Raw genomic sequence first — 18,664 nt, 5'->3', positions numbered from 1 at the left:
TGCCTTCCAGTGCAACAATAGGAAGAGCAACCAGCACAGAGGTTTGTGAAGATACCCCCTAAAGTAGCCACAGACAGCTCTGCTTTGGGTGGCTGCAGGATGGGCAGAGTTGAGGGTATGAGGAATGACTCTGGTTCCTAATCTCTATCAGGGAAGATTGTCCTCACGCACATACCTTTTTGATTGTATCCAGCATAGACCTCCCTCCATTCCACGGCTTGGTGGACTTCCGTATGCAGTTGAGGCTCGCCATGCTATGCCACTTCCGGTCCTCCAGCTTCCTGTGGAAGGCGTTGGCCAGCATCAGAACACTATCGTACAGGTAGAGGTTGGAGATCTGCAAAGACAGGAGCAACAAAACCCTTTCTACTCATACATTTCCAGGATCAGAGGGTGAAACTAACAGAAAGCTGTATTCATGCAGGATGCCGACACCAAGATATGGTCCCCAGTGCTGAGGTGTAGTTCCCAGATGTTTGTTCAGCAGTGCAGCCAGGTGCCAGGATAACAACCAGGCTAAGGTACAACCCTGCCGCAGGAAGGAGAGTGGCAGCTGGAGCTCTACAATACAAGGGAGACCAGCAAGATGTGTGACTGAGACAGGAGTAAGAGCAGGAAAACTGCTCCAGGAATAAAAGAGGGACAGGGGGCTCAGTGTAACAGGTTCAGCAGGATGAAGGACACGGCACATTTGTGAAGGTATAAAGAGGTATAGCCAGTTGTGGCAGCATCCACTATTTTTTTTAAGGCCCAGGCTATAAAAACTTGAGTTTTACAAGTTACGCTGCCACCACTCAACCCTACTGTTGTAACTTGAAAGCAGTCCCAGACAATACACAAATAGGGGAGCATATTGGATTAAGATGTTAGTGAACAAAATAGTCTGTGTTCTGGATTCACCCCACGGCCTACAGCTGGCCAAATCCTGGGCCAGGGCCACCAAAACCAGTTCAAGAGGAAAACTGCTAAACAAACACAGCAAGATCAACAGGCAGACAGGGCCAGGACCAGATGGAGCCTTGGGGTGGTGCACAGAGGACAAATAATAGTGGTGAAGTAAGATGGCCCTTGCTGGGTCTACGCCCAGAGAGCTGTCAATCAGACTTGGCCTTGGAGAGACTGCCGTGGTCTCAGCACAGTGTTTGGAGAGATCATATTGGTAGTGAGCAAAGCACTCACAAGTGGTAAGCCCTGGGGTAGCTGCTTGCCAGGTCCCCCAGGGGAACTAGGTCTACCTGCCAACTGCTTATCTATCTGCTTGATTGTCTGCAGGGAAGCTAGGTCACAGAGGAGCCACAATCTCCAAGCTCCAGAGATGAGGGCTACCGGTGAGAAGTGGGAACCAAGGTACACAGTGTAACACCACAGCATAGGGCAGGGACTACCCTCCTGGGCATCCAAGGGTGAGTATCATGGGAGAACCCTGTCTGTAGCAGCATGGAGACCCGTACCTGCTTGCTCGGTGGCTCTGGAAGAGCCATCCCAAAGAGGAAGGCATTCCTGTGCCTTCACACAACCACAGGCCTCCAACAAAGCACTGGAACAGGAGGAAGGAGGCAAGGGAGAGGTAGTATCCACCCTTGATCAGGTTCAGGCACCTTGCCACCAACTGTTGCACAAACAGCCTCAGCAAAGTGGGTTACAGGGACTGGTCTCTGAACACCTGAGCAGTGAGGAGCCTGCTAAAAATATTTCAGGATAACAAAACTCAACAGGCAGTAACAAGAGACTATGTCGATCTCAGAGGATCCCTAGGAAGATCAAACAGGCTCCTTGGGCTACTACAAGCACTCCTTCTGCCGCCACTTCTCTGTCCCAGTGTGCTCCCCCACCAAAACCTAACAGCCCAATCCCTGCTACACGTATTTTACAAGCTTCCCCAGAAGCGGAGCCCCAGGCAAGAATCTGGTGGTGGAAACCATCCCCACAGGTGAAGCTGAAATCAAGGCAGGCCAAAAGGACACACCTGCTGTGGCCTGCCCATCTAGCTGCTCATGCCAACTCTCCAGGGCTATTTCCACAATGACACATACTACAGACAGCAGACCACTTCTCCCAGAGGTCTCCGTGTGGGCTGCCTGTCGCTGAAGAGCCTTGCCCTCCCTGCCAGCTTCCTATATTCTTATTGAGCCCATCATGAGGTCCTTCACACTGCAGGTATGAGAAGTGGGTGGAGAAGGGGGCAGGAACATGTTTGAATGTTAACTACTGTTGACCAAGATATGGAAAGCAGCAAGGTAATGCCTGAGCTGACCCGTGCCAGGGGCCTTCAGCACACAGGTGTCACCTGGCAACACAGAGGCAAGGTACTCCCATCTATAGGCACTCACCCTCCCACCAACCCTTCCCCACCACAACAGAATAGTGTTGCTGGCCCATTGAGAGTGGGAGGGACTTTCTCCACAGTGAGCAGAGATGGCCCAGCTCTCCAGGGCTCCAGGGCTCAGGAGTCCCCATTGCTCTACATTTACCTACCCACTCTAGAATATGAGAAGAATGGAGCTGCCAGGAGAACAGAATACAAACCACTTAGAGGTGGCTTGGGTTTTCTTTTCTCCCAACAAATAATGCTGAGAGTCCTTGACAAAGTGAAGATTCCTGTTCTCGAGATCTCACAGACATCTACTCACTGCCACAGCTATTTAGCCAGCCTGGACCCTTTGACCCACTCCCCACCTCCCCTGCACACACTGGGAAGAACTCACAATACCTTAGCTATAACCAGACAAAACCTAATGTAATGTGCCTTTTCCCTTGCAGCAACTCCTGGTCACAATGAATTAAGGTACTCAACAACTGTATGAATGCAGACAGGAACATGCAGAAGATGTCTCAGAAAGGCCAGAGGAAGCTCTCAGTTTTCCCACAAGCGTGTCTGCTGCAAAGGTTGAATGCATTCCAGCTCAGGGAAGCGGGCTGGAGCGATGTTGTTTTCCAAGCAGATCAGCCTTTCTACTGTCCCTGGATCTCCCTGAGCACACCCTCTTCCAGGCATGTATTATGCACTGTCAGTTTCATGAATGTGTTTACCTCCTCAAATGTCGAGCCCCTTCAGGGCTGACTCTAGGATCCAGCATCAACCAAGAAACACGGCTCATGCTTGAAAGTATGTGTAATGAATGAATGCAAGGAGATACATGTAATGTAAGAACAATGGATGAATGGGTGCATGGTGGATGGATGGGCAGGTAGATGGACAGATAAATAGTTAAATAGGTTGGTGGGTAGATAGATATGTGAGTGGATGTGTAGGCTGTAAAATGGATATGTGAGTGGCTGTGTAGATGGATGGATAATTACAATGATGATAGACAGATAGACAGAAAGATACATAGATACAGACAGACACGTAGGTGGATGGAGCAGACACACAGGTGGATGGTCTAATTCCCTGTTAAAGAGGTATACACTGCATTTCACCAAAAGAAATAATAGGTAGTAAACAGCAAGGAAAAATTAGTTGTCTCCGACTTTGAGTTCTTTTCTTAAATAGCATTTTGTTTTTCTTCAAAGCCTATTCAAGCTGCCTCCTAAATCCTCCTGGGAGGAGGCTCCACTGACCTTTCACTTTTCCTGGTTGTATGTTACTTCAATATTTCTCCCTACTTTTGGCAGAAGCTAGCACTCCAGAATTGATATGTGGATCTGTCATCTGCCCCCAACCTCAGCATCCTCACCTAGGTGACCTTCTTTGTGCAAACGGACTTTATGGTTCCTGGTGGGGACACAGCAGGTGGGGGAAGTTTTGTGCTTACAATCTGGTTGTCCAAGGAAGAGATCCTGAGGGCAAAAGGTCTAGAGAAGATGTTAGAATGACTGTTTATGCCAGGGGCCACCTCCAGATCTTGGTAAAAACTTAAGAGAACACTTCCCTTAGGGAAGGTGGGTAAACACAGTGTCCCAGTTTGGTCACACCAAGCCTCCAAGCGAATAGGGGGTGATCTGGGAGGAGAGATAACCTGAGCTGCAAGAACACTCCACAACACATTATTTGCCTGAAAGAGCTAACAGCTGAGGGTGGAGCCACAGGCCACAGAAAAGAAGAGTGTGGCCGGAAGGAGTCCCTGCCTCCTTCTTTCTGACATCTCACTTAAGTCCCAGTACACAACTCATTAGCAAAACGAAGACAGACAGCACAGATAGTGTTGTAGTTAGACCTTTGGTCTGAGGACATAGCTGGCTGGGAACGCTGCTGTGCAAAGGGAGAAGAGTGAAGCTGCAAAACAGGAGAGATGTCAAAGTGTCCAGGCCAAGGGAAGTGGCAGAAGAGAGACTGTTGCAAAGAAAAAGACACAGAACCAATCCAAAGTGACCACAGAGAGTGAAATCAGAGCTAGATGAGAGGCAATGCCACAGGAGGGGCCAAGGCTCTCTTGGAGGCTCACAGGCTATCTATGCTAAGATAAGACACAGTCAGAGAGGGAGTGGGCTTGGTCACTTAGAAAATCTAGAGCTACAACCTAGCTTGTAAGTCCAGTTCCCCTCTTACCCATTCATGTTGTCATATGTGCAACAAAGGAAGGTGGCCCAAGAACTTTGCAGCATTGCAACCTGAGCCAGCCTGGCTCCCTGCTGGATTCCCAGTGCACAGACATAATACATACTCTTTAAATGGGGGAGTCACACCTCAATCCTCACTCACTTGCTGAGCAATGCTGAGCAAGCCATTTAACACTCTCAGGATCATCCCAGCAAAACCCAATGTGATCAGGGCCCAGGGATGCAGTGAGCAGCCCTGATCTCCTCCTCTGTGTAATGCAAATGACAAGCTCTCAGTACACAGTCTTTCTTTAGGAGGGGGCAGAGGTAGGACAGCATAAAAAGGGCAAACACAGGACCTACGTGGCTCTTGGCTTCAGTGAGGGCTTATCTGGGAATGTCTCTAGTGGCTGGCAGGCTGGTATGATCATGGCATACAGAATGTGAGGCCAACTGGAAAGATGAACTTGGATCTGCCAAATTCTCATCCCCTGCTCTTTTCAGAGGTACACAGCAGTCATGTCTGGGATGTGCAGATTGTGGATTGGAAGACCAAGGAGGGGTCCATGCTGAGCATTAGTCCCCAACTGCACCTGAAATCTGCTCATGTGGACCCTTGAGTATGTGTCCCTGACCCTTCCCAGCCTCAGTACAAAGTCACAGCAGCCATGGGTGCCAGGACTGACTGAGTTTGCTTTAGAGGGCTGCACAATCTGGGGTGTCACAGGGTTACCCATTGAAAGAATGGTAATAGCTTTCCTTGGGATATTCCATGAAAAGACAGCAACAGTGAAAGGTACAGAGGACATGGACCCAGGCTGCCAAGAATTAAGTTTCATGGCCCATTGCACTCAGAAGGCTTCCTCGGCCACAGGACACCTGACAGAGATGATGCTGCAACGAGACTATCCAAGTGTACAGTGGTTTGAGCAAGGCAAGCAGCACACTCTTGAACAACGGTCAACCACTACCCAGCTCATGAGACTCTGCACTTGGCTACCTGTGCAAGCACTGGGGGAGGGGAGGAATTCAGTGCAAGGGAAAACTCCTTGACGTCTTCTCTAAATAGTCACCTCCCACTGCCACAGCACTGCTCAGCATCTCCCTAGGGACTTGATCACCACCACCACCTACCTTGTTCCTAGAGACAGACTTTTAAGCTCTACCCTACACGGTCTTCTTTCTCGGATGCACCTCCCACCGGATCACTGTTCCAAGAGAAGCTCCCTGAAGCCCCTCACCCCTTTGATCAGCTCCCCAAAACTCCTCGACTCTAACACCTCAGGCACATTGAGCTATGCCATTCTCCACTAGGTCTGTGGACCTCTGCATGTGTCAGTCTCACTCATGAGAACATGCTACAAAATGGCCTGAAAAGTCCCAATTTTTTGAAGCTGTTAAGAATCTGGCTTGGAAGCCAGCATCTATACCGGCCTGGAGTCTTGTCCTGACTCTGCTTCTACTCCAGCTTTCTGTTGTCATACACCCTAGGAGGCAGCAGATGACGGCTCAAGGACCTGAGTCCCTGCCATCCATGTGAGAGACCTGGATTAAGTCCTAGGCTCCTTGAATCAGCCTGGTCCAGCTTGGATCATGTGCAGAGTGAACCAGGAAAAGGAAAATGTATGTGTATTTCTGTGTGTCTCTCTTCCTTTAAAATAAACAAAACTAAATAAATAAATTGCTTTTTAAAGATTTATTTATTTGAGGGCCTAGTGCGATGGCCTAGCAGCTAAGGTCCTTGCCCTGAGCATGCAGGGATCCCATATGGTTGCTGGTTCTAATCCCGGGAGCTCCACTTCCCATCCAGCTCCCTGCTTGTGGCCTGGGAAAGCAGTTGAGGACAGCCCAGAGTCTTGGGTTCCTGCACCCACGTGAGAGACCTGGAGGAGGTTCCTGGCTTCAGATCAGCGCAGCACCAGCAGTTGCGGTCACCTGGGGAGTGAATCATCAGACGGAAGATCTTCCTCTCTGTCTCTCCTCCTCTCTGTATATCTGACTTTGCAATAAAAAAATAAATCTTTCAAAAAAAGATTTATTTATTTGCAAGATAGAGCTACATAGAGGGGAGAGATAGAGAGAGATTTTCCAAGTCCCTGGTGCACTCCTCAACTGGCCACAATGAGTGGGGCTGGGTCAGGCCAAAGCCGGCAGGCAGGAACTTCTTCTGAGTCTCCCACATGCGTGGGCCATGGAGAACAGAGAATTAACACCGCACATTTGTAAATGCTTGACCATAAGAACTGGCACATAAAAGTGATTGAACGAATGGCTGTTGACTAATGAAGGTTGAATGAAGAGTTCTAAAGCTGTTTTATAGGACACACAGAAGTAAACTGATACACACCATTGTCCCTTCTACAAGAAGGGCAGACAGAAGCCAGGCTGGGGACCCAAGGGGGGTCCTCCATGGACATAATCCATGGGGAGTTACCTATCTTCATTCAGGATCCAAGACTGCACCTGCATGGGATGGAAGGCTGCAGCCTCACCATCAGTTACTCACACGGGAGGCAGAGTCTCAGCAAGGCAACAAGAGCAGAGAAAACAGCACTTGCTGGTAAGCATGCAGCTCTCTGGAAACCCAGGAGACACTGCTGGTTGTCTGGACAGAAACCAACCACAAAAGCTGGCTAAGCATCAGCCGTGGGAAACCAGATTCGATTTTTAAAAGAGAGTTAGCACCAGAAATCCCACGATATCACTAACTACATTTTATGGAGGAGAATACTTGTGTCAGCAAGAGCAAAAGCAACCATAAAGATTGTTAAATTAATCTTCAGCAGGAAAATTAGGAGAACTTCAGAGTCAAAACGCAGAGGGAACAGAGCAAGGGGAAAGCAAGCCAGCAGGGTGGAGAAGTGGAGCCCTGGGGCAGAGGAGCAGGGCCTGGTCCCCAGAGGCTGTCTGTGCCTGCAATCTTGTCCCATCTTACATCAGCACATGTCATAGCAGCGGAGCGGCAGAGGCTGGCTCTGCTCAGCCACTGTAGCAAACCACAGGAGTTGACCTTCTCAACACTTCTGTAGGATGAGGCTGAAGACCAAGGCCCAGGCAGAATCAGTGCTCCTTTTTGCTGGGTCTTCACATAGCACAACTTTGGCCTCTACAGACCTGTGGGAGACATTTGCCTCACTCAGGAGGGCTCCACTGTCATGACTGAGTCACCAACCCTGCCCCTCAGGACTGTCACTTTGAGAGCTAGGCTGTGACTCATGAACCTGGGGAGGAGGACACCAGCCTTTAGACCCCAGTAGGTGCCGTGTGCACCCAGGGATACAGGGTCTTAAGGACACAAGGATGTGCAAGAAACCCAGATGCTCTAGTCAGTCACTGAGTCCCCAGAAAGAGAATTAGGACAAGAATTATTAGTTATAGTTATAACTGATTATAATTATATATGTACCCCCATGAGACAGGCTGAACTCTTCGGGTCAGCAATATGCTTCCATGCCTATGCAGTCATCAATAGGCTGAGACTTCTGTGTGCCCGATCAAACAGGAGAGACCCCCCAGAGGATATGAAGGGCACATGGCTGTGCAGCAAGGCTACCTGATTTCCAATATGCTAGATTAAATCTGGGAACCCAGCAGGCCTTAGTGGGATCCTTACTTTGGGGCCCAGGGATTGCGGTGCACCTGCTTTGTGAAGGTAAGAACCATCCTTGGGGAGAGGGAGTGCAGGCCAGGTTCAAAGTCATGGGATGGGCTGCATCACACTTCAATCCACTGTCTTCCCACCACCCAAGCTGGCAATGTGGAAAACATTCTCATTAAGAAAGGCTGTCTTTTCTTTAGGGCTTCTGCACTGTCTTTTTTTTTCTCCCTCCCTCCGTCATTAATCAAGCAAAGTGGCCTCTTGAGGGAGCATATCACAGCGGCAAACAGCAGGGGCTGACCTCTGACCAGACCCTCAGACCGGCTCTGGTCCGCCCCCAAAGTCAGACAAGCAGCAGACACAGGAGCCAGCAGGCAGAACAAGCTGACATCCAGATGCCACAGCTTGAGAAATCTGTCCCCAGGCAAGGCTTCTCTTGCCAAACTGCTGTTGGTCCACCTGTCCTGAGAGAGGGCATCATGACCAGGCATCAGGAGGCACAGATGTTGGCAGAGGACAAAGAGGTTGTGGGGGCCAAGCCTGAGCAGCCAGCATACACATTGTGTGTGGCAGCACCTCTGGGCTCCAGCAACTCAGGCAGCCCCCTTAACAGCCAGCATCATCAACAGGTACACCCAAGGAGACCACCTGCACCACAGTCTCTGACAAAATCTTGCCCCTCTTACACCTGTCTGGGTCTCAGGGGTTAGGAAAACCACTGAAAGCCAAAACAACTTTCGTATGAGCAAGGAAGCTGCAGCAGCAAGGCATCCCCTGACAGCTTAACAAAAACGTTGCTGCCTGGGAAAAAAACACAGGAAGCCCTAAAGAAATCACAGTGTGTGGGGCAGAGAGGATGGGGATGTTTTAAGGCAATGAGTGAACACTGGGGAGGCTAGATTCAGCTAAGCCCTTCAGCAGCTGTGAAATGCTTAGGGAGCATTCCACAATAACAACCACATTAACCCCCACCACGGCTGCACTCAGGCACCAGGCTCCTCAATGACCAGACAACAAGACAACGCAGCTTACATCATCCTGCCTGCCACGCGGGGGACACAGAGCTGAATGCAAACAGGGTGACAAACGGGAGCATTCTGTCCTGAAGCAGTCGCCTGGGCAAGGCAGTTCCAGTTACAGGGCATTCACTGGTTCTCCCCCAAGCACGGCTGCCCGTGAACTAAAAAGCAGCAAAGTCACAAGCTTTCGAGGGCCCAGTTATCACTTTTATAACTCACTGAGTCAGGCAAGCCTTTAACGAACTTGTCAAAAAAACTAACAATAAACATTCAAGAATGAGAAAGACACAAACAGGACAGCACTTTGTAGAGAAAAAAGGTATGTCAACAGCAGGACTGCGTGTTGGCCAATGCCATGCTTTTTAGAGCCTCTAGCAGCTACTTATTTAGATATTTTTCTCTCTGTTAAACAGGAACCCAATTGATTTGCTATAATAGGGCTTAGCTGGCAGCTGAACATAGAGATCCCCAGCCACAGGCCTAATAGAGGAAGATGGAGCTTCTGGGGTCAGCTCCATGGGAGAGATGACAGATGGTCTTACAGTCACACCCTGTTCCTACCAGTCTTCACAGAAACATATCATCCCAGGAGCATCAGGGAAGAGGGATTGGAGATGGACTAGAAAGTTCCATCTCCAACAGGATTTTCATTAATTTCATCAAGACAAAGTTAATAATCCATGACACAAATGTTTTTTTTTTTCTTCGAGTTGGTTGTTCTAAACACGTTAGAACCTTCTCTATAAATCTCACAGCTAGAGGCTAGTAGAAATTAGTTTGCCTTCTACGTTGTCATTAAGAAAGAAAGGAGTGGTAATAGTTTCCAGAGGAGACTTGAAGGGAATGGGCTTGTAAATGAGATGAATCTACAAGCTACCCCAAGTCACTGCTGAGCAGGGCTGAGTAAATAAATCCACATTTCTCTCTCACCGCACCCCGACCACCACCAACAACAATGAAGAAGAGGCAACAAATGGAGAAATTTCTTCAATGAAGTGTTTTGTTTACTTAAAAATGGGCTCCTAGAGACCATTAATTGTGCCAAGACCTGCATGATTTTTCTCTTAAGATTTATTTATTGATTTAAAGACAGGGTTACTGGGAAAGGAGAGCAGGGGAGGGGAGGGAAAAGAGGGGAAGGAGAAAAAGAGAGGGAAGGGCAGAGCAGAAGAGGGGGAGGCGGAGGAAAAGAGAGGAGGGAAAGGGAGCGGGGAAGGAAGGAGAGGAAAGAAGCGGGGAGAAGAGAGAACTGGGGAGACCACCGAGGCATGGTCCCCCAGACACTGCCTCTGTCTTACTTTGCTAAAGGTTGCCTCTCTGTCACTAATGGATGGAATCTGGTACACAGTGCCTGACCCTGCAATCTAACTTTTTCCCATCCTCACGGGAGTGACATTTACAGAGGTTTCAGGGAGAGGGACTGTGATGTAACCCTTGCTGCTTTTCCTAAACTCCAGAGAGGAGGAATACAGAACAGGCCAGCAGCTTCCTAAATTCCAAAACTGCATCAAGAGCTTTCTTTCGCTTTTACAAGGACAGGCTATGGGAGGACTATGGCTTAAGCTGTCACCTGTAACATTAGCATCCCATCTCAGAGCACCAGTTCAAGTCCTGACTGCTCTGTTTCTGATCCAGATCCTTGCGAATGCACCTGGAAATGCATTGGGAGACGGTCAAAGTCCTCGGGCCCCTGCCGCCCATGTAAAAGACCCAGATGGAGTTCCAGGCCCAGCCCCAGCCATTAAGGCCATTTGCAGAAGGAACCAGTGTATGGAATATCTATTTTTCTCTTTCTAAGTGATTTTCAAATAAATACATAAATCTTAAAAAAAAAAAAAAAACAGATTTTTTTTCCCCCATTCTGACCCATGTGCCCAGGGTTCCCAATTCCACCATCCTACAGAAGCCCTTAGCCAACCTTCCACCAAATCAGAAAAATCCCAGACATACCAATGAGCTAGCACCCTGGTGCAGTGTATGTCAAGGGTGAACAGGGTCACTTCAACTGAAATCACTATCTGTCATGTTTCCCTCTTCCCTCCACCCAAACACAAAATCACAGAACATACTCAAGATTTGGCAAATGACAAAGATCTACAGCCCACTAGAGATCCTGGCAGTCCCCCTTACTAGCCTGCATGGCTCCAGCCAGGGCAACACCAGGCTGTTCTTGGTGAGTGAGGATGGCACTGAGATAATGGACATGCCACCTCTGCCATGAAATCCTGCTGCCTATTCTTCATGCCTGGCAGGGTACAGGAGATAAAGTTAGTTTCAGTGTTCAGTGGCAAGGTGATGACATACCAAGTTCCAGGTATGCTGATAGTATGGTTCAAGGCAAGGTGATAGTATACCAAGTTCAAGGGTTCCACAAGGAGAAGTGATCTTTTGTCACATGGCTGCCGCACAATATCAACCCAAATTTTACTCTGCACAACAAGTAGCAAAGTGCATTTGGACACTCCCTGCCCTGTCTCCTTGTTGCCCCCATGCATCCAGAGAGAAAACCTATTTCCTATAACAAGCACAACACTCTCCATCCTATCCCAAGCTCAAAAGACCAGCCAATGCAGATTGTAACCAGCCGGAGTATGGATGAAGAGCTAAATTTGTGCCTCTTACCCCGGCAGGAAAGGAGCAGGTGCATCAGGCCATGACTCTGCTCCCTTGCCCTCATACCTCACTCATCTGGGGATGCAGCATTCATTGATGTGCAGGGAAGCTTCCTAGATGTAGTGCGAGACCATGTCCATATCCATAGCTTCTTATAAGAAGGAGTCTCAACCAAGCTTAAGTTGATGACTTCTCAAAGGAAGATTGCAGCCCCAGCCCTGCCAGGTGAAGCCAATCCCACAAATCAGCAGACTAAGACTGGAATGTTCTTCACTTCTCAGCATCTTTTAAGTACCACATGCACCTGCTGACTCCAGGTGTAACTGCCTGCCAGCGCCACTCAGAAACACTACAGCCCTCCGGTGTTCTTTTCACCAAAACACAGAGGAGTAGTAAATAAAGCTGGTGGGCAACAGTACCCAGCGTGTGCCCCACAGTGTGGCTCAGAGTGTGTCCCTTTCAGCAGCTTCAGGATGTGACTTAGATTCTTGCAAGGAATCAAGGGTTCAGAGTGGGAGCCTGCACACTGACCTGGAGCATCTGGAGGTAGCCTTCCTGGGGGTCGCAGAGCAGGGAGGAGATGCGGTGATTCTTCCTCATGCACTTCTGGTTGTCCTTGGCAGAGGGGAAGATCTGCCGGACCACGGTCATCCTGCCGAGGGCACTGTGGACCAGATCTAGGATCTCGGGGTCACTGATTTCCTGGGAAGAGAAGCAGACCTTGTTAGTAGCAGCTCATGGATCCAGGCACGCATTCTTTAGTTGCTACACATTCACAGATCACAATTACATCTCTGCAAACAGGAGTATGTGACGCTCAGAAAGGGCAGGAAAAGGATGTAGAAGGATTCCACAGGGTCAAGCTTTTAGGAACCCACACTGTCAGTGTCAGGGTAGGCATTAGGCAAACATGGAAGAGAAGTTTCCCATTGGGAGTTATCTAGCTTCCGTGTACAGGGAAAGCCAGATTCCACCAAGCTAGGTGCTCAAAACGCAATGTGCTTGCCTAGTGATTTCTGAATAATGTGATTCGCGTTATGAACGTGCATCAAAGTTTGGAAACATCTGTTCATTCACTCACACCTTTATTTCACAGCCTTTGGCCCATATCTCCTCTGAGATCTGCTCCATTCTGAGAGCTAGGTCGATAAGCTAGTGCAGGATTCAGCTCTGATCCCATCCTGGGAGTTTCCATTGTGAGATGACATGAGAGGTGGGTTTGAAAAACTTCGCAGAAAAAGGAAATTAAGAGATGCTGTTCTTTGGGAAGAAGAAATTTTGAAATCTACACATAACCTTTTTTTTCATCACATGTATTTTTTCATGAACTTTTTAAAGACTTCTCACATGCACAGATTCCACAGTTTCCTGCATCAAAATAAACGTATCCTCTAAATCTATTTTCTAGAGAAGTACTGAAGTCCCCTAGAACACCAAATATCCCAAAGGTAAAGAAAAGCCCTTGTGCTTTCCCAGTTAGCTACTGCACCGGGTTCCTCACATACACCAGCTCATTAGTGCTCACCACCACCTCGGGGATATTATGAGGTAGATCCTGTTATTATCCCATTTCAAAGGAACAGCCTGGAGCACAAGACTAGCACAGGGAGCAAGCAGCAGGAGCTCATTCCAGGATGAGGCATTCTCAAGGAATTGGCACCCATACTGCACCAGAGGATGGGGATGCACTTGGTAGCAAATTGCATAAATACATGTATATAGGGAAGGGCACCATGGCTAGCTACCCTGCCTTCACAGAAAGGCAACAGAGAGAGGGTGAAACACTGATCTGCAGAGACCAGGACAGTGGCAGGACCACTGGTTCTCTGTAGAGCATGTGAAAGGAGGAACTCTCAGAGAGGAGGATGGAGTTGTATGTGGGAGTACAGGGTCAGTATCCTGCTAAAGACCCACTCAGGGTGTACATAGGAGCTCTTCAAAGGTTGTAGACACAAATGAGCCACAATCAGAATTACTTTTTTGTTAACTTCTGGGTTGTTGGCTGGAGAGATTAGAGAGGAATAAAAGTGGAGGGGGGGACAGCAGGGAAGAGAGCCCCCAGGCTCCAGAGCTGGTGCAATACAAGCACTGGAGAAGATGAGGACAAATCATAAACTAAGAGCTCCAGCAGCGGGGGAGAGGGCTAATCAGGCTAAGGAACGCTCAGGCTCACGGTCTCTTACAAGTGACTGAATCAGCAGTTGGTTGCAAGTCAAGATCTTTAACTCTAAATTACTCTGTCTTATAAATAGGCCTTACGTCTCTCTCCTAACAAACGACCCATTCTAGCCTTGCGATTCTGTGATGGAGTAAGTGGAGCTAATGAGGTTAGAAATCAGGGTTCCGAAATTATTTGAAGAAGAACCCAACATTATTAGGGATAATATGGTAATTAATGTGTGTACATGTGTTTGCACGCATGTGTGTAGCATTGTTAGTAAAAAAAAAAAACACAGATGCAACTGTGGGAGAAAGTGAAAAAATCAAGAAGTATGTCCTTCGAGCATGATCAATAGTTCCAAGATGCACAGAACTGCAGAAATCCCCAAAGAATTCAATGTGATTACATCCTAGATTCTGGCACTGCAAAAGCTTGTACTTCAAAGTATTTGTTCTGCTCAGTGGAGGATGATCGTATAGGATTGTAATGCATATAACTAGAAAATGTTCACATCCCAGGGCCATGGGTCGAATGAACCCAGACCGCAGTGGCCACCAGCTGTCCTGTGCCCAGGGCCCTGTCGATAGTATGGCACACAGGATGAGAGAAATTACAACTTAACCTAAGAGGAGGCAGCAGTTCAGGGAAGAGCAGTGAACACTCCAGTTAGCTCTCCCTGGCAGAAGGAAGACAAAAATTGGAGAGATCATATCAAGAAAGAACACCAGACCACGATTCTTTGGGACTACATAGTTCCAGCACATCTCTATAAAGAAAGGAAAGGGTGTTTCTCCTGCTATCTGCTGTCCTCCCATTCCCTTAGTGCCAGAGGCCACCAAAGGCAGGTCATTTTCCTAGCTCTTCTATGACACCTCATTCATTTCCTTTTCTCAGAGGAAGTGTCAGCAGCACCAAATCCTTCCCATTTACCTCCAAATGCCCTGGAAATCAGGTTCCCAGAAAATCCCCTAGGGAGCTGACATACAGCATGACCAACACCTTCCCCAACAACCTACAGTAGCACCCAGGGTGAGCGGCTGAGTGAGCCAAGGGCAGCTGCAGCACAGAGGGGGCTCAGCCCCTGCCCCCCAGCTGCCCTGGTCTGCAGACTGCTCATTTTCCATTCTGTCTGTCCAAGTCTCTGTGAGGACTTGGCAGAGCTCTCTGCCAGCCCATTAGCCACCATATGCCCTCCTCACGATGAGGCTCTGTTGCAACCTTGTAGACCTTCCTGTCTTTCTGGCCTGGGTCTCATCTGCCAGTTCTGGTTCTTAGCACATACACTGCCTGCCAGTGCCTTCTCACACCTACCCATACTTGTCCAACGTGGTGATATCTGAATGCAATTATTGTCTAGAAATTTACCGAAGCAACTACCGTGTTTCCTTGCCCCAATTCTGAACCCATGGGAACAGTCAGTTTAGCAGCTGCATGCCAGGGCTTACTCTCCTTTGCTGGATGTGCTCATTCCCTGCATGCTGCTTTCACAGAAGATTTGGCAGATCCACTGCGAGTCAGCCTCTATTCAACCAGGAGAGATCCTCATCTTGGGTCCTTCCTCAGGGTACAGACAACTGGTAACCCTAAGCAGCCAGTTTAAACCACCTGTTGGGAGAACAACCCTCTGTCCCAGTTAAACACTTCCTACAGACAGTACTGCTGATGAGCACAAGCAGCCAGACAATGTGTATACACTGCTGTGGGGAGCCACATTAATTAGCAGAGAAAAACAAGAGAAACAACTCAGACCAGATGTTACTGGAGTGTGCAGGCTCACATGGATAAACCTCTCTTACTTTGCATCTTTTAAGTTTACACTGTGAAATGTATCTTTTGCACAGACATTAGACATGAAGAATAAAGTTATTTCGATGTGCCTTTCACCAAACTAAGAAAAATGCTACCCACCATCTTGGTTGGATGCATCCTCAACAAATGCTTCCTCTCTACTCACCAGAACTAATCTATGCCATACTGATTTATGCAGGAAACCCAACCAGCATACAGCTTGGTCATGCACACTTTGCTCAGCTTTGTGTTTTCTAATCTCTGCGTATTCCTCCAAGAATTGTGTCTTAACATATTGGTGCCCAAACTGTGTTGTCTATCAGAATCATCTGGGGAACTTGACGAAAGTATACAAGTCCAGTCCCATTCCATTACAATGAGCAGGGACCCTGTGTTTGTAAACTATCCAGATTATCCCAACAGTGCTTTAAAAAAAAAAAAAAAAAACTTGTTTGGGGTCAACATTGTGCAATAGTGGGTAAAGCTGCCACCTCTAATGTTGATACCCACGTGAGCACTGGTGTGTGTCCCAGCTGATCCACTCTGGATCTAGCTCCCTGCTAAAAGCCTGAGAAAGGAGCATAAGATGGGCCAAGTGCTTGGGTCCATGCCACCCATGTGGGGGACCTGCAAGAAGCTCCTAGCTCCCGGATTCAGCTTGGCTTTCCCCTAACCTTTGTAGCCACTTGGGGAGTGAATCTTTGTCTCTCCTTTTCTCCTTGTAACTTGGGGAGTGATCGTTGTCTCTTCTTTTCTCTTTGTAACTCTGCCTTTCAGAAAAACACATCTTTTAAAAAGCCAATTTAACACAAAGGTTTTATGATTTACACTTACAGATAGGTGCAGCTCTAGTATATTTATTTGCAAAGTTGTACACCACAAGATTGCATTAGATAGCCAATGCCACAACTGCTTTTATAACCTTTCAAATACTACATTTGATTACCACTACAAACAAGGCTTTCTTGCGTATGAGCCATGGTATTCTCATCTAAGAATTTTTCTAGAGTGTATGTCTAGAACTAAAATTTCTTTAATAAGAAATTATACAAACATCCAATTATTAATAATGTCCAATTGCCAAAGAAGTTACTCTGACGTAGAACCACATACTGGTAAGACAGTTCTGATACTTTGTCTCTTTGCCTACACCTGATATAGTATATGATTTTCTGATATTTGTCAGTCTGATGAGGACGAACCAGAACACTGTTAGATTTTAATTTTCACTTTCTTAAATTTTAATAAAGTAGAATATTTCTCAAACATTAATAAATCATTTGTATTTCCTTTACCACATTTGTGTTTGTATTTCATTTCCACTGGTTTGTATCTTGTACATATTAATTGGTGGGATTTGGCAAAAATCCCACCTTTGTCACAAATTACAAACACCGGGCTTGGTAGAACTACCTAGAAACCCACCTAGATTGCTTCCTTCTTCATGCAGTGGTAGGCTTTGTAGCTCCTTTGCATGAATGCTTCATGCACATTCACTGTCAGTGAGTGATATCTGTCAAAGATCTATTTTTAGATAAATTAGAATTATGTCCTTCTCTTAGTATGTTACCTACATTACCTTTCTATAATTTAAAGACTTTTAAAATAAATTCCACAAAGGCGAACCTTTTATCATTCTGTAGATAACCTCCTGATGTCTAGCAATGTATCTTGCCTTGTATCTAGTTCATTTGATATTAGCATAGGCAAAGCCACACGTTTTCTTTTGGTTCTTTTGGTTAGTATCTCCCTTTTTGTGTCTCCTTGCTGTTAGAGTTTCTCTACATCATGACTTTTAAAAATACCCTAAATAATTTTAACATCTCCATTTGGTGATGGTTTAATAGAAATAGCAGTGTATTTTTCTTGAGTATAATGATTTATGCAGAAAACCCAGCCAGCATACAGCTTGGTCATGTGTGCTTTGCTTGGGTGGACTTATACCACTTCATTTGTTACATAGTTTTACTGTTTCTTTTTTTTCTTTCTTTCTTTCTTCTTTTTAAATTTTCACTGTGGGATAAATTTTTTCCATTGTAATATATTACCCTCTTTCAGAAGTTACATTGTTTATGTTCTTCTTGGATTAAATATGCTGGATATCTTCATATCTGGATATGATGGCTGAATAATTTCTTCTAAGACACCTCAGCCCCAATCCTGGAGCCAGTGAGTGTTATAGTGCACAACAAACACAACGAAGTTTTGCAAGCAGTGATTTTACTTGTCAATGTTTTCCTCCAATCACCATTATCCTGACTGTGGGTGCACCAACAGCACATGGCACTTTCTTTGTGGCCTTCTATTATGCACTATCTCCACTGTTTAATTTACTTTTTCCATTTAACCAATTTTTGTCATTGTAGTGGTTGGATATTCTTTCCTAGACCTCAAACCTTACGTCTGGGGCTATCCAACTCCTCTGAGAGATTTGTTGATGATAAAAATGCTTTTTGTTCCTGGAATATGTCTTTATTGGATCTCCTTCTTAAAAGCCACAGCACTAAGTTGAATGCTCGGCTCTCCTCCACGTGGAAAGTAATACAACAGTCTTCACGCTGCCATTGTTGTCCAGTGATCTAGTTTTCTTCAGTTGTAACAACACAAATGATCATGATTTTAGTGGATTTGGATAACAGCTTTTTTCTGTCTCATTTCTGGAGGCCAGCGGTCCAAAGTCAGCCTTGCTGGAAGAGCAAGAGATACAGTCACTGGAATCACGCCTTACCTCTTCCAGCCTCCCTGGCTGCCATGTTCCATGTCAATCGACATCACTCCAACCTCCATCGTCAAGGCCACATTGCTCTTTCTCTGTGTGATTACTTCTTCCTTTGCCTCCCCATGATAAAGATTTTTGAGATTTCATTTAGGACTCATCCAGATTGTCTAAGGTAATCTCCCATTTCAAGATCATCAACTTCCTGATATATGAACAGTTCCTTTCACAGCATCACAGAATGCACATCAGTCCCAAGTTTAGACTTGAGATCTTGAGAAGCCACTATT

The 18,664-nt window shown here is 46.9% G+C and overlaps 1 protein-coding gene across 1 annotated transcript in view; it reads right to left on the bottom strand.

Moving 5' to 3' along the window:
- GRID1 (glutamate ionotropic receptor delta type subunit 1) overlaps positions 1-18,664 on the bottom strand; it is a 651,231-nt gene that overhangs the window by 215,562 nt on the left and 417,005 nt on the right. The window contains exons 6-7 of the mRNA XM_058671771.1: positions 12,241-12,411; positions 176-337 (exon numbers count right to left, since the gene is read on the bottom strand). Of these exons, the coding sequence (XP_058527754.1) occupies positions 176-337; positions 12,241-12,411 (333 nt within the window). The remainder of the gene's footprint in view (positions 1-175; positions 338-12,240; positions 12,412-18,664) is intronic.

The sequence above is a fragment of the Ochotona princeps genome, chromosome 13 (assembly GCF_030435755.1).
Source record: "Ochotona princeps isolate mOchPri1 chromosome 13, mOchPri1.hap1, whole genome shotgun sequence".
Lineage (NCBI taxonomy): Eukaryota > Metazoa > Chordata > Mammalia > Lagomorpha > Ochotonidae > Ochotona > Ochotona princeps.
This window is presented reverse-complemented; position numbering and strand designations above follow the sequence as displayed.